This window comes from Ursus arctos, unplaced genomic scaffold, assembly GCF_023065955.2.
Source record: "Ursus arctos isolate Adak ecotype North America unplaced genomic scaffold, UrsArc2.0 scaffold_24, whole genome shotgun sequence".
Classification (NCBI taxonomy): Eukaryota; Metazoa; Chordata; class Mammalia; order Carnivora; family Ursidae; genus Ursus; species Ursus arctos.
The window spans coordinates 33,171,389-33,193,547 of NW_026622919.1; the positions used below are offsets into that span (position 1 = coordinate 33,171,389).

A 22,159-nucleotide genomic window follows, 5' to 3' on the forward strand; every position below is an offset into this window, starting at 1 on the left:
ACTAGAATTCAAAGTACAGTTGAACTTTCTGGAGTAGCTATATTAATATCAGACACAGTAGAGTTCAGAGCAAAGAGTATTAGTGGAGTATTAAAAATGAAAATTATAAAATGATGAAAGGGTCAATTTACCAATAAGATACAATAATCCTTAATGTGTATGCACCTAAAAACAGAGCTACAGAATATATGATGCAATAACAAATCCGAATAGAGAAATAGATAAATCCGCAAGTGTAGTTGAAGATTTCATTTCCTCTCTCATTAATAGATAGAAGGAATAGTTAGAAAACCAATAAAGATACAGAAGACTTGAACAATGTTATTAACCAGCTGGATTGAATTGACATTATAGAGCACTCCATGCAACAATGTTAGAGTAAACATTTTTTCCAAGTGCACAAGGAACATTTATCAATATAGACCATATCCTGGATGATGAACTTTACATTTTTTAAAAGAATTGGAATCCTAGTGTGTTCTCTGACTAAAATGTAATTAAAGAATTATATTAGAAATCAGTAACACTTGACAGAAAAAAAATGCCCAAATACTTGGAAATTAAAAACATGTATTTTTTTACAGTAAATGTCTAGTAATTTAAATTTTTAAAATTTTTTAATTTTTAATTTGAATTATAATTTGTTGACATACAGTTCAATATTGGCTTCAGGAGTAGAGCTCAGAGGTTCATCATTTACACATAACACCAAGTGCTCATCATAACAAGTGCCTTTCTTAATATCCATCATCCATCTATCCCATCCCCCATCCTCCTCCCTCCATCAGCCCCCCCATTTGTTCTCTATAGTTAAGAGTTTCTCATGATTTGTTTCTTCCTCTCTCTTTTTTCCCCTCCTGTATGTTCATCCATTTTCTTAAATTCCACATATGAGTGAAATCATACTAAAAACCTACTTCTAGTGGCACCTGGGTGACACAGTCAGTTGGGCATCCAACTCTTGGTTTTGGCTCAGGTTATAATCTCAGGGTCATGGGATCGAGCCCTATGTCAGACTCCACACTTAGTGCAGAGTCTGCTTAAGACTCATTCTCCGTCTCCCTATGCCCTCACCCTCTAAAATTAATAAATAAATCTTTTTTTAGAAAACCATACTTCTATATAATTCATAGGTAAAGCAGAAAGTCTTGGAAAATTAGAAAATATTTTGAGCAAATCAAAAATGAAAATATATCTAAATATGTAGGCTGCATCTATAGCAGCACTCAGTGGGAAATTTCTATCATTAAATGCTTATTTTCAAAAACAAGAAAGGTCTCAAATCAATAAGCTTCTACTTTAAGCTAGGAGAAGAAAAGCAAAATAAATACAAAGCAAACAAAAAAAGAAAATAATAAAGATAAGAGTATAAATAAATGAATTTGAAAACAAAGGAAATCAGTGCAACTAAGAATTAAAAGGTTGGGGGCGCCTGGGTGGCTCAGTTGTTGAGCGTCTTCCTTCAGCTCAGGGCGTGATCCCAGGTCCCTGGGATTGAGCCCCGCATCGGGCTCCATGCTCCGCTGGAAGCCTGCTTCTTCCTCTCCCACTCCCCCTGCTTGTGTTCCCTCTCTCACTGGCTGTCTCTCTCTCTGTCAAGTAAATAAATAAAATCTTAAAAAAGAAAGTTGATTTTATTTTTTTAGAAGATTTATTTATTTGAGAGAGAGAGTGAGCACAAGTGGGAGGGGCAGAGGAAGAGAGACTTTCAAGCAGACTCCCAGCTGAGTGTGGAGCCCAACACAGGGCTTGATCTCACTTTCCTGAGATCATGACCTGAGCCGAAACCAAGAGTCTAGATGCTCAACTCACTGCAACATCCAGGTGCCCCTAAAAAATTGATTTTAAAAAGGTAAATGGAATTGATAAATCTCTAGGTAACTGACAAAGAAAAAAAGGAAAGCCCCAAATTACCAATCTCTGGAATAAAAGAAGTCATATTACTATACACTCTGCAGATGTTAAAAAGATAATATGGAAAAAACTATACTATATGCATACATTCAGCAACTTAGATGAAATAGACCAATTCCCTCAAACCCACAAAGTACCAAACTCACTGAAGATGAAAAAGATAACCTGAATAGTCAATCCTCTGTCTAGTAAAGAAACTTAATTTTAGTTTGAAAAAAATCATATAGATGGGTTCACTGATAAATATTACCAAACATTTAAAGAATAGCACCAATTCCCTTTGATCTCTACTAGAAAATAGATCTATGGAGCACCTGGGTGGCTCAGTTGGTTAAGCCTCTGCCTTTGGCTCCGGTCATGATCTCAGGGTCCTGTAATCAAGCCCTGCATTGGGCTCCCTGCTAAGTGGGGAGTCTGTTTCTCCCTCTTCCTCTGCCCCCCCCCATTCTCTCTCTCCCTCACTCTCTCTCTCTCTCTCAAATAAATAAATAAAATCTTTTTAAAAATAGATGATAAAGCCTTTCCCAATTCATTTTATGAGGCCAGCACTATCCTACCAAAACTAAGTGAAGACAATATAAAAACAAGAAAGAAAACTACAGACCAATATCTGTCAAAACAATAGGTGAAAATATTCTTAACAAAATATTAGCAAATTGGGTGAGATGTGCAAAAATTTTCAGAGTAAAGACCTCAAAATTCTCTAACAAAGGAATGAGAAAACAGGCTAAATAATTAGAATCAACTTTTTCAAAACTGTAAATTCACCAGTTTACAACATTCCAGGAAACATTTATTCATGAAAATGGCTGAATCTCCTTAAGAACAGTGAATGTTGTGGGATTTTCACTTGCCCAATTCCCATTCCCTCTCTTCAAGTTCACAGTAGTTTTAAATCATGGTGAAAGCCAGCAATCTGCCAGCCACTGGGAGGGCTGGAACTTATTCCTTGAGAATTATCATTATGGAACCTGTCTGGTAATTTCCTAGAAGACCCCATTCACAAGGCTATCTTTATATGACCTGACTAGGAGCTCACCCAGGCAATTAGTTGTTTAATTTCACAGCATCCTGAGATGATGACTGAATTTGGGCCAAATAATAAGCTAACTAAACAGCGTAAGAATTATTTTTAGAAAGTCACAACAGCAACAACAAAAATCCTTGAGCAGAGGGAAGAATCTGAATGCTACAGTTGCCACATTGTATTATTTAAAATGCACTTTTTTCAACAAAAATTATGACATCTGCAAAGAAAGAAAAATGGATGTCCCATACACATGGGAAAAGCAATCAATAGAAAGTGTCCCTAAGGTAGTCCAGACATTGTAGTTAGTATATAAACTTATTTTAAATAAGCCAGAAAACTAAGGAAATAATGTCTAAAGAGCTATAGGAAACTATGAAAATGATGTCTCACCAAATAGAGTTTTTAAAAAGAAGATAGAATCAATAATAAGATAGATTTTTTTTAAAGATTTTATTTATTTATTTGACAGAGACAGCCAGCGAGAGAGGGAACACAAGCAGGGGGAGTGGGAGAGGAAGAAGCAGGCTCTCAGCAAAGGAGCCTGATGTGGGGCTCGATCCCAGAACGCCGGGATCACGCCCTGAGCCGAAGGCAGACGCTTAACGACTGCGCCACCCAGGCGCCCCAAGATAGATTTTTTTAAAAGAACTTAATGAAAATTCCAGATTTGAAAATTTCAGTAACTGAAATGAAAAATTCATTAGAGTTAACTCAACAGCAGTTTTAAGCAGGAAGAAGAATCCGTTCACTTAAAGGTAAGTCAAATGAAATTATCCACTCTGAGATATAGAAAGGAAAAGAATGAAGAATAATGAACATAGCCTCAGGGACTTGTAGGACCCAGACAAGCACACCAATGTACACATAATGGGAGTCTTAGAAGGAGAGATGAGAGAGAAAAGAACAGAAAGATTAGTTGAAGAAATAAAGGCTGTAAACTTGCCAAATTTGATGAAAAACATTCATCTGCACATCTAAGAAAACCAGCAAATTCGAAGTAATTTAAAATCAAAGATATGTAGACATGTCCTAATCAAACTGCTAAAAGACAAAGAGAATCCAGAAAACAGCAAGAGAAAACAACTCATAAGACATCCTCAATAATTTTAGCATATTTCATCAGAAAGAACGAATTCTCAACATTTGCTGCAACATGGACGGCACTGGAGGAGATAATGCTAAGTGAAATAAGTCAAGCAGAGAAAGACAAATATCATATGATTTCTCTCATCTATGGAACATAAGAACTAGGAAGATCGTAGGGGAAGAAAGGGATAAAGAAGGGGGGGGTAATCAGAAGGGGGAATGAAACATGAGAGACTATGGACTAAGAAACAAACTGAGGGCCTCAGAGGGGAGGGGGGTGGGGGAATGGGATAGACCGGTGATGGGTAGTAAGGAGGGCACATATTGCATGGTGCACTGGGTGTTATATGCAACTAATGAATCATCGAACTTCATATCGGAAACCGGGGAGGTACTGTATGGTGACTAACATAATAAAAAAACATTAAAAAAATAATAATTTTAGCATATTTCTTACTGAAAACTATGGAGAGCAGAAGGCAATGGACATATTTAAAGAAAAAGACTGTCAACAAAGTCTATTATATGTAAAAAAACTATCCTTCAAAAGTGAAAGAGAAAGTAAGACATTCCCAAATAAACAAAAACTGAGAGAATTAATGTCCAGAAAACTTGTCCCACCAGAAATACTACAGGGGATCCTTTTCGGGTTGAAATGAAAAAACACTAGGCAGTCACATATCCATATGAAGAGATAAAGAGCATTCATAAAAGTAATTTCATAGATAAATATAAAAAACAATATAAATGTATTTTATACTCCTTTTATCCTATTTGATTTTTAAAACAACTGCATAAAGCAATCATTTTAAATATTTGGTGATAGGCATTGTCTTGGGGATTCCCTAAACCACCACAGGTTCAGTAATTCACTAGGAGCAGGAACACATTCATCATGTAGTCGTATGCATATATAGGATCTATTACATTGAAAGAATATGAAGCAAAATCAGCAAAGAGAATAGGCACATGGGCAAAGTCTAGGGGAAAGCAGGCAAAAGCTTCTAAGGCTTTTCTCTCAGTGGAGTCATATGGAACACACTTAATTCCCAGCAATGGTATGTGCCAATTAGGAGAGCTCATTAAAGACTCAGGACCCAGTGTTTTTATTTGGGTCTGTTCAGATAGACAGCCTCTGCCTAGCATTTCCCCAAAGTCCAACCTCTTAGAAATAAAGCAGGATGGGGTGCCTGGGTGGCTCAGTTGGTTAAGCATCTGCCTTCAGCTCAGGTCATGATCCCAAGGTGCTGGGATCGAGCCCCGTGTCAGGCTCCCTGCTCAGTGGGGATCCTACTTCTCACTCTCCCTCTGTGCGCTCACGCTCTCTCTCTCTCTCTCAAATAAATAAAAATCTTTAACAAAAAAAAAAAAGAAACAAAGCAGATGTTCAGCATTAATCATTGTTTGCACAAACATTTTAAACACAGGGAGCATCTTTTATCAGTAAATGATTGGAACCCTCCTGAAATCTAAGTTCCGAAACACCAAAATCTACCTTGTATGCAAGCCTCTGTAGGGATAAGCAGTTTGGTGTGCTGTTACCTCTTTTCCGTACAGGCATACAATGTATAAAGAGGTAATTTATATTACAGTAATAACACAAAGATGGGGGGGAAGGAACAGAATTATATAGGAGCAACATTTTTGTATACTATTGAAATTGTTGGTATTAATCCATGTTAGATTGTTATAAGTTAAAGTGTTAATTAAAGCAGCCAGGAAGAAAATAACTCAAAATAATAAGAAATAACAAGAAGTTAATATGATACATAAAAATACCTATTGCACACAGGGGGTGCCAGGGTGGCTCAGTCGGTTAAGCATCTGACTTTTGATTTCAGCTCAGATCATGATCTCAGGATCCTGGGATCGAGCCCCACGTCGGGCTCCATGCTTAGTGGGGAGTCTGCTTGAGGATTCTCCTTCTCTCGCTCTCTCTCTCTAATAAATAAATAAAACTTTATTTTTTAAAAGATTTATTTATTTTAGAGAGAGAAAGCACAAGCAAGAAGAGTTGGGAGAGGGGGAGAGAATCCCAAGCAGACTCTGTGCTGAGGGCGAAACCTGACATGGGGCTCCATCCCTCAACCCCGATTTAAAAAAAAAAAAAAACATGACCCAACTATATGCTGCCTATAAGAGAAACACTCAAGCACACAAACACACATACACACACACAAATAGATTAAGGTTCACAGATGGGAAAAGACTTACTATGCAAACAGTAAACAAAAGCAAGCTGGTTGATTATACTGATATCAGACAAAATAGACTTTAAGACAAAAATTGTTAATAGAGACAATAAATATTCCTTTTTTTAAAAGATTTTATTTATTTATTTGTCCGAGAGAGTGAATGAACAGCAGGCAGAGGGAGAAGCAGGCTCCCCACTGAGCAAGGAGTCTGATGCAGGACTCAATCCCAGAACCCTGGGATCATGACCTTGTCCAAAGGCAGACGCTTAATGACTGAGCCACCCATGCGACCCCGAAGGCAGATGCTTAACCAACTGAGCCACCCAGGCATCCCGAGACAATAAATATCCTATAATAAATTTTCACTTCATCAAGAATATGTAACATTCAACTATGCAACATATACACATGTGTGTAACTAACACAAGGATCCGAACTCGTATGTAGCAAAAACTGTCAGAAATAGACAATTCAAACGTTAAATTGTTGGATACTTTGTTACCCTACTTTCAATAATAGAACAATTAGAAAATCAATCAAATGGAGTCTTGAACACTATAACCCAACAGTTATAAACCTAACATATCTATTACACTCCACCCTCCTAAGGTGCATGTGGCACATTCTTCAAGATAGACTATATGTTAGTCTATAAAATCAGTCTCCAATAAATTTTAAATGGCTAAAATCATAGCAAATATCTTTTATGATCTCAGTGTAATGAAACTGGAAATCTAATAATCTAAAATCTATAAGAAAAAAATGGGAAACGCATAAATATGTGGAAATTAAATAACACATTCTTAACCAATGGATCCAAGAAGAAATCATAAGAAAAACTAGAAAATACCTTGTGATGAGTGAAAATGAAAACACAGTGTACAAAGTTTGAAGATAAAATGAAAGCATTGCTCATAGAGAAATTTATAGTTGTAAATCCCTATATTTTTTTTTAAAGAAAAATCTGAAATAGTTATCTAACCTCCTGCCTTCAGGAATTAGAAAAAGAAGGACAAGCCAAGCCCAAGGCAAGCAGATCAAAAGGATAACAGATACTAGAGTGGAAATAAAGGAGAGAGAATAGAATATTCAGTAGAAAAAAAATAAGGATAATAAAAGTTCTTTGGAAAGATAAAGAAAATGGATAACCTTTAACTAAACTGACCAAGAGAAAAATACAAAAAGGACTTAAATTACTAAAATTAGGAATGAAAGAGGGGATGTTGCTACCAACCTTATAGAAATATAAAACATTATAAGAGAATGGCTCATGACAACAAATTACATAACTTAGGTAGGATGGGCAAATTCATAGAAAAATGCAAGCTACTGAAACTGACGCAACAAGAAAAAGATCTGAATAGATCTATAAAAGTGAAAAATAGAAGAATTAGTAATCAGAAAATTTCCCACAAAGGAAAGCTCAGGCCTTCACTGGTGAGTTCTAGCAAATATTTAAAGAAGGATTAACACCAGTCCTTTACAAACTTATGAAAAGTAGAAGGGCAGGGGCGCCTGGGTGGCACAGCGGTTAAGCGTCTGCCTTCGGCTCAGGGCGTGATCCCGGCGTTATGGGATCGAGCCCCACATCAGGCTCTTCTGCTATGAGCCTGCTTCTTCCTCTCCCACTCCCCCTGCTTGTGTTCCCTCTCTCACTGGCTGTCTCTATCTCTGTCAAATAAATAAATAAATAAAATCTTTAAAAAAAAAAAAAAGTAGAAGGGCAAACATGTATCATCGTATTCTATGAGGCCAGTATTGCCTGTTACCAAAACCAGTCAAAGACATCACAAGAAAGGAAAACTACACAGCAATATCTCTTATGGGTATAGGTGCAAAAATCCTCAACAGAAAAGTAGAAAACTGAATCCAGCAACTTACTAAAGGATTATACACAATGACCAAGTGGGATTTATCCTGGGATTACAAGGTTGGTTCAACATCCAACCAATTTTGTTGGTCCAACTAAAATCAATCAATGTAATATACCATATTAGTAGAATAAAATACAAAACCACATGATCTCAAAGAGGAGAAAAAAAGCATTTGACAATATCTAACACATTTTCATGATGAAACACTCAAGATAGTAGAAATAGAAGGGCATCTGTGACAAACCTGTAGTTAACATCTTAATGGTGAAAGACTGAAAATTTGCCCTGGTTTGTTTGATAACAAGATAAGGGTGTCCACTCTCACCACTTGTATTAAATATTGTATTAGAGGTTCTACATGGGGCAATTAGCCAAAAAAAAAAAAAAAAAGTATTTGGATTGGAAAAGAAATAAAATTATTTTAAAATTTGCAAATGACATGATACTCTACATGGAAATCCTATATCTATAAAATATAACTGTTAGAGCTAATAAACAGATGCAATAAGTTACAACAAACATTCAGCATACAAAAATCAATCACTTTGTATACAGTGGGAATAAACAATCCAAAAATGAAATTAAGAAGTGCCATTTACATATTGTAATAGTGTTGTGACAAAAAGTGGCTACATTTGTCATAAGCATAATTTAGAGACTTGTTAAATCACTATGCTGTAAACCTGAAACTAATGTAAAATTGTATATCAACTGTATTTCAATAAAAATAAATTTAAAAATTTTCATTTGCCATAAAATCAAAAAGAATAAGTTACTTAGTGGTAACTTTAACAAAAGAAGTACAAGACTTGTACTCTGAAAGCTACAAAACATTGTTGAAAGAAAATTTTGAATAAATGGAAGAATTCTATGATGACGGATTGGAAGCCTTATTGTTAAGATAGCAACATTTCCCCAAATTGATCTACAGAGATTTAGTGCAATCCCAAAATACCAGCTGGATTTCCTGCAGAAATTGAGAAGCTAATCCTAAAATTCACAGGGAAATTGAAAGAAGCCAAGAATAGTCACAAAAATCTTGAAAAAGTACAAAATTGGAGAACTGGCAGTTCTCAGCTTCAAAATTGTTGCAATGCTACAATAATCAGAACTGTGTTGTACTGGCATAATATAGACAAATAGAATTGAAGGTCCAGAAACAAACCCCCATATTTACAGTGAGCTGATCTTTGACAAAAATGCCAAGACAGAGGGAGAAGAAGATGGTGGAGGAGTAGGAGGACCCTAGGCTTGTCTTGTCTGATGAAAACAACTAGATAACTACCAGATCATCTTAAATACCCCAGAAGTCAACCTGAAGACTGACAGAACAAACTCCACAACTAAAGGGAGAGAAGAGGCCACACTAAAGAAGGTATAGTGAGCTCCTTGGTGTTCCCTGACTATGGTCAAGTAAGCTCTTGCTCCAGGGTCTTTGCACTTGCATTTCTCTTTGCTAGAACACTTCCCTTCCACATATATACACAGCTCATTCCCTTACCTGTGAAGAATCTTTATTCAAATGATGTTTTACAGTACTCAATATCACCATGTTTAAAATTTAGCACCCCCCTACCTACATTCCCATTCTATTTCCCTTTTTATTTTTTTCTTTAATACTTAGTACCTTCTCATATACTATATAATTTTCTTATTCCTGCCATGGACTGAATTGTGCCCCCCTCAAATTCATATGCTGAAGCCCTAATCCCCAATGTAATGCTATTTAGAGATGAGGCCCTTGGAAGGTTAGGTTTAGATGAGGTCATGCAGGTGAGGCGCTCATGATGGGATTAGTGCCCTGATAAGAAGAGACACCAGAGATCTTGATTGTCTCTCTCTTTCCCTCTCTCTTCTCACCCCCACCCATGTGAAGACACAGTGAGCTGGCTGACCTCTGCGAGCCAGGAGAAGAGCATTACCAGGCAACTAAATCAGTTCACACATCTTTCTTGTACTTCCCAGCCTCAAGAAATGTGAGAAATAAATTCCTATTGTTTAAGCCATCCCCCACCCCAAAAAATGTGCCAAGACAATTCAGTAGGGGAAAAAAGTCTTTTTAACAGATGGTGTTGGATAATTGGATATCCACATGCAAAAGAATGAAGGTAGTCCCCTTCTTTACACCATATACAAAAGTTAATTCAAAATGGGTCAAAGAATAATAATGCCTTGGATTAGGCAGTGGTTTCTTAAATCTGACATCAATAGCACAACTAAAAAAGTTAGATAAATTGGGCTTTGTCAAAGTAAAACTTTTGTTCTTCAAAGAACACTATTGAAAAATGGAAAAGAATTCACACATGGGAAAAAATATTTGCAAAAAATGTGTCTGATAAGGGTATAGGGTCCAGAATATATATATAAAGAACTCTTATAATTCAACAATAAAAAGACAATGCAGTTTTAAAATGAACCAATAATTTGAATAAGCATTTCTCCAAAAGAGATATACAAGTAGCCAGTATGCACATGAAAAGATGCTCAGCATCACTCCTTATTAGGGAAATACAAATTAAAACCACAGAGAAATGATACTTCACACTTCCTAGAGTACATATAATGAAAAAGATGGATAATAACAAGTGTTGGTGAGGGTATGGAGAAATAGATAATCTCACACAAAGCTAGCAGAAATGTAAAATTGCGCAAGTGCTTCGGAAAAAAAGTGTGGCAGTTCCTCAAAAAGTTGAACATTGAATTCTGTACAACCCAGCAATTCCACTTCTAGTTCAATTCATATGAGATTCATATGGAATTCATAATTCCAAATGTTCAGAGCGGCATTATTCATAATAGTCAAAAGGTGGAAACAACCCAAATGCCCATTAACTTATGAATGGATAAATACGATGGAATATTATTCAGCTATAAAAAGAAATGAAGTACTGATACACGATAGAAGTAGCCTTGAAAACATCATGCTAAGTGAAAGAAGCCAGACACAATATGCCATATGTTGCATGATTCCAGTTATCTGAAATTTCCAAAATAGGCAAATTAAAGAGACAGAAAATATATTCATGATTGCCAGAGAATAGTGGGAATAATTGGATAATTGGGAGTGACTAGTGGACACTGGGTTTCTTTTTGGTAACATAAAAATGTATGATAGATAGTGGTGTAGGGCGCACAACTTTGTAAACATACTAAAAATCACCAAATTGTACACTTAAAATTTTTTTTAATTTTTAAAGATTTATTTTTTTAGAGAGAGAGCATGGGAACAAGAGGCAGAAGGAGTGGGAGGTCTCAAGAGAAAGAATCCCAAGCAGACTCCACACAGGGCGCAGAGCCTGTCACAGGGTTTTCTCACAACTCTGAGATCATGACCTGAGCTGAAATCAAGAGTCGAACACTTAACCAACTGAGCTACCCAGGCAACCGTTGAGTAATTTTTAAAATTAAAAAAATTTTTTAAAAACCAAATCCAACAATCTATAAAAAGAATAATGCACCATAACAATATATGGTTATCTTAGGAATAAAAGAGGGAGAAAGACTCTCAAGCAGATTCACACTGAGTGTGGAGCCTGGTATGGAGCTTGATTTCACGACCCTGATATCACAAACTGAGTTGAAACCAACAGCCAGATGCATAATCAACTGCACCACCCAGGCACCCTGTTGGCTCTTATTTTCAAAGTCATTTTTGTTTGATTTTCCTCCCTATTTTTTTTTTTTCATAGGTGTATTCGACACAAAAATGACTGGGGAGCTCTTATTCTAGTGGATGATCGCTTCAGGAGTAATCCCAGTCGATACATATCTGGTAAGATTCTCAGCTGGGCTTAGAGTAAGAATTAATAACAATCTTTGGTATTTAATAACTGCTAGTTTTAAAGAAAAATTTTGGACAGAATTTGCATTATTAGATCAAACATGGAAAAATTCACATTGATGGGAAATGTAGCCTTTTTTAATGCTTATGTGTTTACAAAAAAATCTTTACAGAGGAGAATCTGGTTAGTTACTAACATAGTTTTAATCAGGATCCTTAAATTTCATAGAATGTGGAATTTAATTAAGTAACAGAATAATAATTTATTTAGAATTGGCAGGGAAAAAGCTGTTCACAGGAATGAATTTTCCAAGAAATAAGTTTTTACATTTAAGAGCATAAGAACATTTCCTTTGGCTGCTTAGGATTCTTTATTCTTTCATTCTTGATTGTACTGAAGTTTTTGATTGTTTGTTTAGAAATGCTTCAGCTGTTTTACAGTTCATGTTAGTCAGAGCTGGTGTTTTCTAAAAGAAAAACAACACCACTGTAGACCTCAAGATAAAGTAGATGGTCATTTTTTCCCAGCTCAAATGAACAAATACTATGTGCCTATGGTTTTTACCCAGCAGTCACACAGTCCGTTTAGAGTCAATACCAGCAATCCATCTGTTATTAAAGAACGGTTGGAAATACTTGCATCTTTATTATCTTTAAAGCTGAAAAGTTCATACCATACTATGATAAAGAGATAACAAAGTTTTAAGTTTCTTTCAGATTAGCTACCTGTGCGTATGGACTCTTTCTATTTCAGAGCCTGATATTTGGTTTGGTATTAAAATGTATCCACCTGGATTAAAGCACTCTTTTCTGCGCTTTCCCTGTAAAGCAAGCCATTGAGCTTAGGTCCAGACATAACTAAAAGCAAAATGTTAAGTGCTTGTGTTTAGTCAGCAGGTGGAGCTCAGATTCTTTGAGTTTTCAAAAGCAACCTGACATTTTACACTGAAAAAGCGTTCTCTGATTATAGAAAGTTCCAAACGTGAAAGAAGTGACTATAATACTAAAGTTTTTCAATTTTAGCAAATTTCATGTTTAATCAGTATAATTATTTTCTCCAAGCAAACAAAAATAAAGAACTTTAAGGGAAATGCTTATTTAAAATGTTCTTCTGGGACACCTGGCTGGCTCAGTAGATAGAATACAGTACTCTTGTCTTGGGGTTGTAAGTTCGAGCCCCATTTTGGGTGTAAAGATTACTTAAAAATAAAATCTTTAAAAAATTAAAAAATGTTCTACTTGTCAACTATGCTTCAACTAAAAAAGTGCAAAATCTGAAAACAAGTTTTTCTTATTTTAAAATCTTAAATTTTTACCTGATAGTTCAGATTCGTTGAGAGATTTTTTTTTTTTTAAGATTTTATTTTAAAGGTCAAGAGTCTCATGCTCCACCTACTGAACGAGCCAGGTGCCCCAAAGAGATTTTTTTTTAATTAAGAATTTTTCATTATTTCTGTATGAATTTTGTTTATTTTTTTCTGAGATTCATAAAAGTGTGAAGTCTTCTTATCTAGACAATAATAGCACAATATACAAATTCTTTTTGATGGCTTGTCTTTGTTTAAATTCAGTTTGCATTAACTATAGAACTCAATTTGATTTGCATTAAATATAGAAAAGCTCCATTAAAAAAAAGAGTAAAGGAATGTATTTGAAATGAATGTATCGCAACTTGAAGCTCTATCTTACTTTCCTATTTCTTAAAATACCATAGTGACCTTTTTTAAAGATTTTATTTATTTATTTGAGAGACAGCGAGTGTGAGAGAGAAAGAGCACAAGCAGGGGTAGCAGCAGAGGGAGAGGGAGAAGCAGACTCCTGCTGAGCAGGGAGCCCAACACAGGGCTCAATCCCAGAACCCTGAGATTATGACCTGAGCTGAAGGCAGACACTTAACTGGCTGAGCCACCCAGATGCCCCCCATAGTGACTTTTTAAACTACTTCAGAAAACGATGATAGTTTTAGTAACACCAGCAGAGAATATTTATTTTCTAAAAGTCCAAATATCTGATTTTTGAATTTCATTTTGAAATGAAACAAAACACCTTATGCTTTCAATATGATTCAAAGTTATATAGTTTTCACATGTCACAGGTCAAATCATATCCCTTACAACTTGATTATTTATATATTAAAAAATAATTGTTATAAATATATAAATAGGACATGATATGTCCCCAATAACATTGTTATTCCTTTCATTCCTAGGACAGTTTAAGACATATGCGGAATTGAGGGAGAAGGGCAACAAAAAACCTATGAGACTGGAATCTTGAATTTATTTTCATGAAAGAAATCAAAGTTAGAAAGTTGGAATGGAAGACTGTGTTGTTTACAACTTCTAGTTTCCCTAAAATTAAAGTGTAAGCAATATTTGTAGGAAATTATGATGAAATTAAATTTGCCTTATTTCCCCAGATATTCTAAACTGACAAATAATACATTTCTCCCTTTCCACTCTGCTCCCACTGCCTCTTCCCTCCCTCCAACTGATAATCAGTGCGTATAAAAAAAAAAGTTACTGATACATGAGCATAGGTACATATGAAGATATTTAGGCAGGAAAATATTGAGAATCATTCAGTATACCTTAAATTCATGTAGATTACATCATTAGAAAAATTATCTAAGTGTATTCTTAATGCATAATATCCTCCTTGGGTTTACTTTTTTCCTTAGGACTTTCTAAATGGGTACGGCAGCAGATTCAGCATCATTCAACCTTTGAAAGTGCACTGGAGTCCTTGGCTGAATTTTCCAAAAAACACCAGAAGGTTATTGGTGTATCCAAAGCAGACAGAAAGTGTATACAGGACAGTGAGTTTACACTTGAAGTGACCTGTTTGAAGGACAATAGTTTAACTTACTTATCAGAAGCAGCAAGTCTTATAGCACCAGAAAATCCTAGAAAAGGTGAAGCAAAAATGTGTGTCCAAGAACGACAGTGTCCTACAATAACTAAAAGTCCATCTCTACCAAGAGGCATCATCTCTGGAAGGGAAAGAGGTTTGAAAAGTTTTACCTATTTACATTTGATAGAGAAGTCTTTCATTATATCTAGTGAAATGATATCTATTGTGCTATAGATTAATTTCCTTAAACATGTTGGTCTGAAATAGAAGGTGTTATCATAAAATAATGAAATAGTATGGTGTATTGGAATGGGAACAGACTTTTGTCAAGAGACCTAAGCATATTTCCTGGTTTTCCACTTACCAGGTTTGCCACTTCCTTAGCTTTCTGACCATGAGCAAGTCATATAACTTTTTTGAATCTTAATAGAAAAAGTAATCTCTGCATACCTATCCGTCAGGTTGGGCTGCAAAGATTTAATAAGATGATAAATATCATAGCATGGTAAAATGCTGTACAAATGATACATGTTTTTCTAAAGGCTATATTAAAAATTGGTCTAATTTATAGATACTTCTCTTACATGAATTTCTTAGTTTAGGGAAGTGAGAGTCATTTATTCTAAATGATAAAAAAATAATTTTTAAAAAATATATTAGAGGAGTGCCTGGGTGGCTCAGTTGGTTGAACATCCGACTTTTGATTTTTGGCTCAGGTCATGATCTCAGGATCGTGAGATCGAGCCCCATGTAGGGCTTCATCTCAGGATCGTAAGATCGAGCCTCATGTAGGGCTCCATGCTCAGCAAGGAGTCTGCTTGAGATTCTCTCCCCCTCTCCCTTCCCCTCCCCCCACTTGTGTGTGCGTTCTCTCTCAAATAAATAAATCTTAAAATATGTATATTTATTAGAATATAATGGTCTATATCAGGGATTGGCAAACTATGGCTTACAAACAAATTCGGCCATCTGTTTTTGTAAATCAGGTTAATGGAACATAGTCACATCCATTCAGTTACATATGGTACACAAAAGCAGAGTTTAGTCATAGTATGTTTTGCACTAGAACAGCATAATTGAGTACATACATACCTCAGATATGCGGGTTTGGTTCCAGACCACCACAATAAAGCAAATATCATAATAAAGGAATTCAAATGAATTTTTTGGTTTCGTAGTGCATATAAAAGTTATGTTTACATTACACTGTAGTCTCTTAAGTGTGCAATAACATTATGTCTTAAAAAATAATGTATATACCCTAATTTAAAAATACTTTATTGCTAAAAAATACTAACCATCTGAGCTTTCAACAAAAAGCTGGTGGAGGGTTGTGCCTCATTGTCGATGGCTGCTAACTGATCAGGGTGGTGTTTGCTGAAGGCTGGAGTGGCTGTAGCAATTTCTTAAAAAAAGACCACAGTGAAGTTTGCCACATCAATTGACTCTTCCTTTACTGAATAATCTCTCTCTAGCATGCGATACTATTTTATTCAAAAGGGGAACTTCTTTCAAAATTAGAGTCAGTCCTCTCAAACCCTGCTGCTACTTTATTAACTAAGTTTATGTAATATTCTAAATTCTTTGTAGTCATTTCAACAATTTTCACAGCATCTTCATTAGGAGTAGATTTCATCTCAAGAAACCACTTTCTTTGCTCATGCATAAGAAGCAGTTCCTCTTCCATTGAAGTTTTGTTATGAGATGGCAGAAATTCAATCACATATTCAGGCTTCCCTTCTAATTCTAATTCTCTTGCTATTTCTACTACATCTCTACTGAAGTCTTGAATCCCTCAAAGTCACCCATGAGGGTCCTTCCAAACTCCTCTTAATGTTGATATTTTGACCTCTTCCCCTGAATCATGAATGTTCTTAATGGCATCTAGAATGGTGAATCCTCTCCAGAAGGCTTTCAATTTTTTTGCCCAGATTTATCAAAGGAATCCTATCTATGGCAGCTGTTGCCTTACAAAAATGAATTTTTTTTTTAAGATTTATTTATTTATTTTAGAGAGAAACACAAGCAGGAGGAGCAGAGGGAGAGAGAATCCTAAGCAGACTCTGTGTTGAGCACAGATCCCAATGTGGTACTTGATCTCATGACCCTGGGATCATGACCTGAGCTGGAACCACGGGTCAGACACTTAACTGACTCTGCCACCCAGGTTTCCCCAAAAATGTATTTCTTAAATAATAAAACTTGAAAGTCAGAATTACTCTTTGATCTATCTTGGTTTCAACATGTCTTCCTCACTAACCATATCAGTTCTAACTTTTGATTTAAAGTGAGAGACAAAAATAAAGTGAGAGATATGCGACTCTTCCTTTCACTTGGACACTTAGAGGGCATTGTAGGATTACTGATTGGCCTAATTTTAATATTGTTGTGTCTTAGGAAATAGGGAGGCCTGAGGAAAAGGCAAGAGATGGGTGAACAGCTAGCTGGTCAGTGGAGCAATCAGAACACACACATTTGTCTGTTAAGTTCACTATCTTACATAGGTGTGATTTACAGTGCCCCAAAACAATTACAATAGTAACATCAAAGATCACTGATCACAGATGACCATAACAAATATAATAATAATAATGAAGAAGTTTGAAATACTGGGAGAATTACCAAAATGTGACACAGAGACATAAAGTGAGCAAATGCTTTTAGAAAAATGTTGCCTATAGGCTTGCTTGATTCAAGGTTGCCACAAACTTTGAATCTGTAAAAAATGCAGTATTTGCAATGTGCAGTAAAGCAAAGTGCAATAAAAGGAGGTATGCCAATGGTTGCAACAGATGCAATATGACCCACAAAACCTAACAATCTTTATTGTATGGCCAGATATAGAGAAAGTTTGCCAAACTGTAGTCTGTATCATTGGATATCATTTTAATTGTTTTAACTAATATAAGATAGTTTAATATATCAAATATTAAATATTCACTTTGTAGTATCTGGTGATTTAAAAAAAATAAATGTCATATTGAATTCAAGGCCATTAGACTGGTAATCAGGAAACATAAGTTCTAGTTTGGGTCTGAATACTAACCAGTTTTATAACTTTAAACAAATAATTTAGTCTTTGTGGTTGCCAGTTTCCTTTAGGGAATTAATGTAGGTCAGTTTTTCCCAATCCTTGGTTAGTGGATTTTCAAGGCAGATTTTTATAGTGTGTTTCCTCTGTTACTCAGCCCTCTTCCTATTCCTTTTTACCCCTCCTTTTTTCATTCACTTCTGAGTCCTCTGGTGTGGAATTTGATAGTTTACCAGACAGCATTATAACTTGGGCTCAGAATCACTGGAGACCTAGGATTCCTTTCAGAGTTCATATTTTGTACCTTATGTTCTAAGATGGAAGTCTTGCTACTATTGGTTGCGGGCTTTAAATTACGATCCTATACAGTTATTTCAGTATTTTTAACAAAAATTACATTAATGTAACAATTATTATATTATCAGGAGCAGAAAATTAACACTCTTAAGTTTTTGTATTCATAGATGATCCTGTATTATTGGAAGAGTCTGACCAGGCAGTGAAAGCAGAAAAAATTGTGATTTCCAGATCCACAAGCCCAACCTTCAACAAACAGACAAAGAGAACTAACTGGTCTAGTTTTAATTCTTTGGGACGTTATCTTACTGGTGAAATTCTGACTGCAACACCTAAGTTCAGGTCACCAGAGGACTGTGCCTCTAGTGTTTCCACTTTTGAAACAGAAAAGGGATGTGAAACAGTTTTGCCACTCACTGATAAATGTGAGTCCTCATCTCTGACGGTGAACTCATCATTTGGACCGTGCGCTCAATCGGAAATCACTATTTCATCAATAAAGATTGATTCTAATCTTCTTAAAATAAATGATTCCAAACAGCTGTTGTGCTGTGAAGAAGCCCTGGATCCGGACACTGAATTGTCTCTAGTTGGTGAAGAAGCTGAACTTTCCACTTCACGTAGAGCTTCTGAAACAGAAGCAGAGGATGAATCTATCTATTTTTCACCTGAGCTTTATGATCCTATGGATACAAATGAAGAAAAGAATGAACTAGTTGAAAGTGATAGAGACAATAGATTGGCTAATCATTCAAACTGCATTTTAGTTGAAGATCTTTTTGAAATTAGAACTATGAAAGGAGTGGATTCAGTCCAAGAAATGAAAGCTGAGGATTGCACAGACACAAAGTTGAATAGACTCATGCATATTAAAGAAAGTAAAATTGGTAACATTGGTAGTAATGTAAAAACAACTCACATAAACGAATTGGAACCAGGGAAAACTTGTGAAACAGACATAAAGAACTTTAAACAGTCTCCTTCCAAAAATAAAGGTGTGTTCTCTGGTGTTAGGTAGTAATATTTAACTGTAACACTATAAAAATATGTTGTCATGCTTATATTAATCGCTATTGTAAATGACAGTTTCTACATTGGATAAATAGTATAGGTTTTTTTATTTTAAAAGTATTTTTCACTTTAATTTCTTTGGTATTAGGGTTTTTTAAGTCTTATTTTATGTTCAGAATGTAAGTTTTATTGGTTTTGAGTTTTGATAAAGTGATTTGTACAAAATAATTTCCTCTAACAAGATTTTTTTACCTATATACAATTTAAAATTAATCTGAAAGGTATGTAGTTTCCTTTAAATTTCACATAAATATTTGTATTTTGTAGTCCTCTTAATCCATTTATTTTCATACTGATATATAAAAATGAATAGCAGTCTAATCCAGTCACACCTCAGTCATGGTTCACTATACATTTACCTCAAATCAGTGTATTATTTTAGAAATCAAAGTTTTCTTTAAAAGTTTATTCCTGTATTAAACTGCTTACTTGTAAGTAATTAAGAATTAAGAAGAAAACTGTGTGTTTTTGTTTGATATTGCTTTACATTTTTCGGTTTTTGATGAACCAAAATCAAGCACATTTTAAGCAAATTATGTAAAGTTACAAAATGCCAAATGAATGACTAAATTTTCAATTCTAATTTTTTAGCTTCATCATCATTGTGGAAAAAAGTGACATGTTCTAGCATGAAGGCTATAATTATGAAACTGTTAGGATAGAAAACTTCATATATAAATTTTATAAGTAAACCCAAACATGTAACTGCTACCAAAAAATGTTCTCTTAATGCTCACTAATTTTTCTGTAAATTTTGGCTCTTTTTATGTATTTGTGAATGAAGCTATACTTCTGATCAATAGTGGTTATAAAAGATGCACTTCTCTGTCATCATTCCAAAAATATATTCACTCATCTTTTTCTAAGAAACATCATTATTCAAATGACATTTAGGCTTTGTGTGGGTGATTTGAATTGAAATTTTGAGTTGTCAAGTTGTGGATGTGGTTTATTATTTTCAAGTCAAAATTCCCAGCAGTCAAGTTTTTTATACATTCATTTGGATAAATGAATTATTATATATCTATATATTTGCTTTTATTTTGAAAGTGTTTAGACTGAATACAGCTTGTGTCTATAGTGTTGGATGGTACCACTGTAAGCATAGTTCAAAGAAATTTAAATTGATAACTTAGCAGTTAAGGAATTCATCTATAGATTAGGACCTATATCCTTATCTATTAGATCCCTAGTATTATATATTTTCTTTAGTTGATCAATGAGGATTAAGTTACAAACACTAGAATAGAAGATAATTTCTAAATTGTTTTGAAAGGATGAAACTATTTATCCTTTCTGTTATAGTTCCTAATCCACAGATAAGGGTAGTGGGGTAGTAGAAAGAATACTAGGTGGAAGACAAGAGACTGGTGCTCTATTCCTGGCTCTGCCACTAATTTGCTAAGTCACGCTGGCAATCACATGCCTTTTGAGAAATTAGTTTCATCTGTGAAATTCAGAATTTAGTACTATAAAATCAGGTAAATCCCTTTTAGCTTTAAAAATCCATAGTTTAAAGGAATATGTGTTGATATTTTATTCTGAGTCAATTTTCATTTGCTTTTGTTCCAGAATGCTTAAAATAAAGTAAACCATTTTGTAGAAGAGGTGAAATGACACTCATCTACCTTTAAAGAATAACTATATGAATATGCTGCTTAGTAACTTGAGAAGCAAGATATTTATTTTTAACAGTGCTGAAATTAAAACATTTTCGACCTTTAAAACTGCCTTTAGAAGAATTGGTAAACTACATGAGAAAAATTAAGCACAGTATTTTTTAGTCATACCTTGGTGTATCATCCAAATTAACCTCAAATTTATTCTCTCCAAAATCTAATTCTCTCTGAGGCTAAAAATTTCCATTAACTGAGAATGTATGTAGGGATCTGACACTAGCATTTAGGGATTCCAGAAGGTATTTAAAAATTTTGTGCAATGATCACTATTGAAATAGGTATAGGGTCTCCAAAGATAGCGACTATGACCAGGAAAATATTGCAAGAATTAAAGTACCAGCCTTTATGGGGCATCTGGGTGGCTGAGTCAGTTAAGCGTCCAACTCTGAATTTCAGCTCAGGTCATGATTTCAGGGTCATGGGATCGAGCCCCAAATCGGGCTCAGCATGGAGTCTGCTTGCCCCTCTCTGCTCCTCCCTCTGCTCACGCACACTCTCTCTCTAAAATAAATCAAATAAATAATTAAAATCTTTAAAAGATTTTTTTTTAAAATATTAAGTACAGCCTTGGAGCACCTGAGTGGTTCAGTTGGTTAAGTGTCTGACTCTTGATTTCAGCTCAGGTCCTGATCTCAGGGTCGTGAGATCCAGCCCCACATCGGGCTCTGTGCTCAGCAAGGAGTCTGCTTGGGATTCTCTCCCTGTCCCTCTGCTCCTGCCCACTCCTCTCTCTCTCAAATAAATAAATAAATCTTTAAAAAAATAATGAAGCACCAGTCTTTATAATAGAGTAGGAGATAGAACATTTTAATTAGTAGTAATGTACTTTTAAAGGTGATGTTTTGGAGACTAAATTAAAACATGTGAAAGCATTTAAAGATTTTTATTTGAGAGAGTGAGAGCACATGAGTGGGGGGAGGGACAAAGGGAGAGGGGGGAGAGAACCTCAAGTAGACTCTGCACTGAGCCCAACTTGGGGCTCCTTCACACGACCCAAAGTGAAATCAAGAGTCGCCGCCCAACTGACTAAGCCACCCAGGTGCCCCTAAAACATGAAATTAAAAGAGTATTTCACACATGGCAGACCCTCAAATATGAGCTAGTGAATCAATCATATATCTGAAGTACACACACCCTTGCTTTATGTGACGATTTCCCTGATGATGATAGATAGAGAGAGATAGGGAGATAAACTGACAATAAAGAATTGTTATATAATAGGAAGGAAAGATTATTTGGCTAGTTTATTTCTTAAGGCTTTGGAGATATATAAGTTAGAAATTGTTTATCAGGTAATTTGCCTTACCCATTCAATGGATATGAAATAATTATACCAAATTTATTTAAG

At 35.2% G+C, this 22,159-nt stretch overlaps 1 protein-coding gene across 1 annotated transcript in view; it reads left to right on the top strand.

Moving 5' to 3' along the window:
* Positions 1-19,946, top strand: part of BRIP1 (BRCA1 interacting helicase 1) — a 175,648-nt gene extending 155,702 nt beyond the window's left edge. The window contains exons 18-20 of the mRNA XM_057318005.1: positions 11,789-11,871; positions 14,561-14,887; positions 18,229-19,946. Coding sequence (XP_057173988.1) covers positions 11,789-11,871; positions 14,561-14,887; positions 18,229-19,079 — 1,261 coding nt within the window. The 3' untranslated portion in view covers positions 19,080-19,946. The remainder of the gene's footprint in view (positions 1-11,788; positions 11,872-14,560; positions 14,888-18,228) is intronic.
* The last annotated feature ends 2,213 nt before the right edge of the window (positions 19,947-22,159 follow it).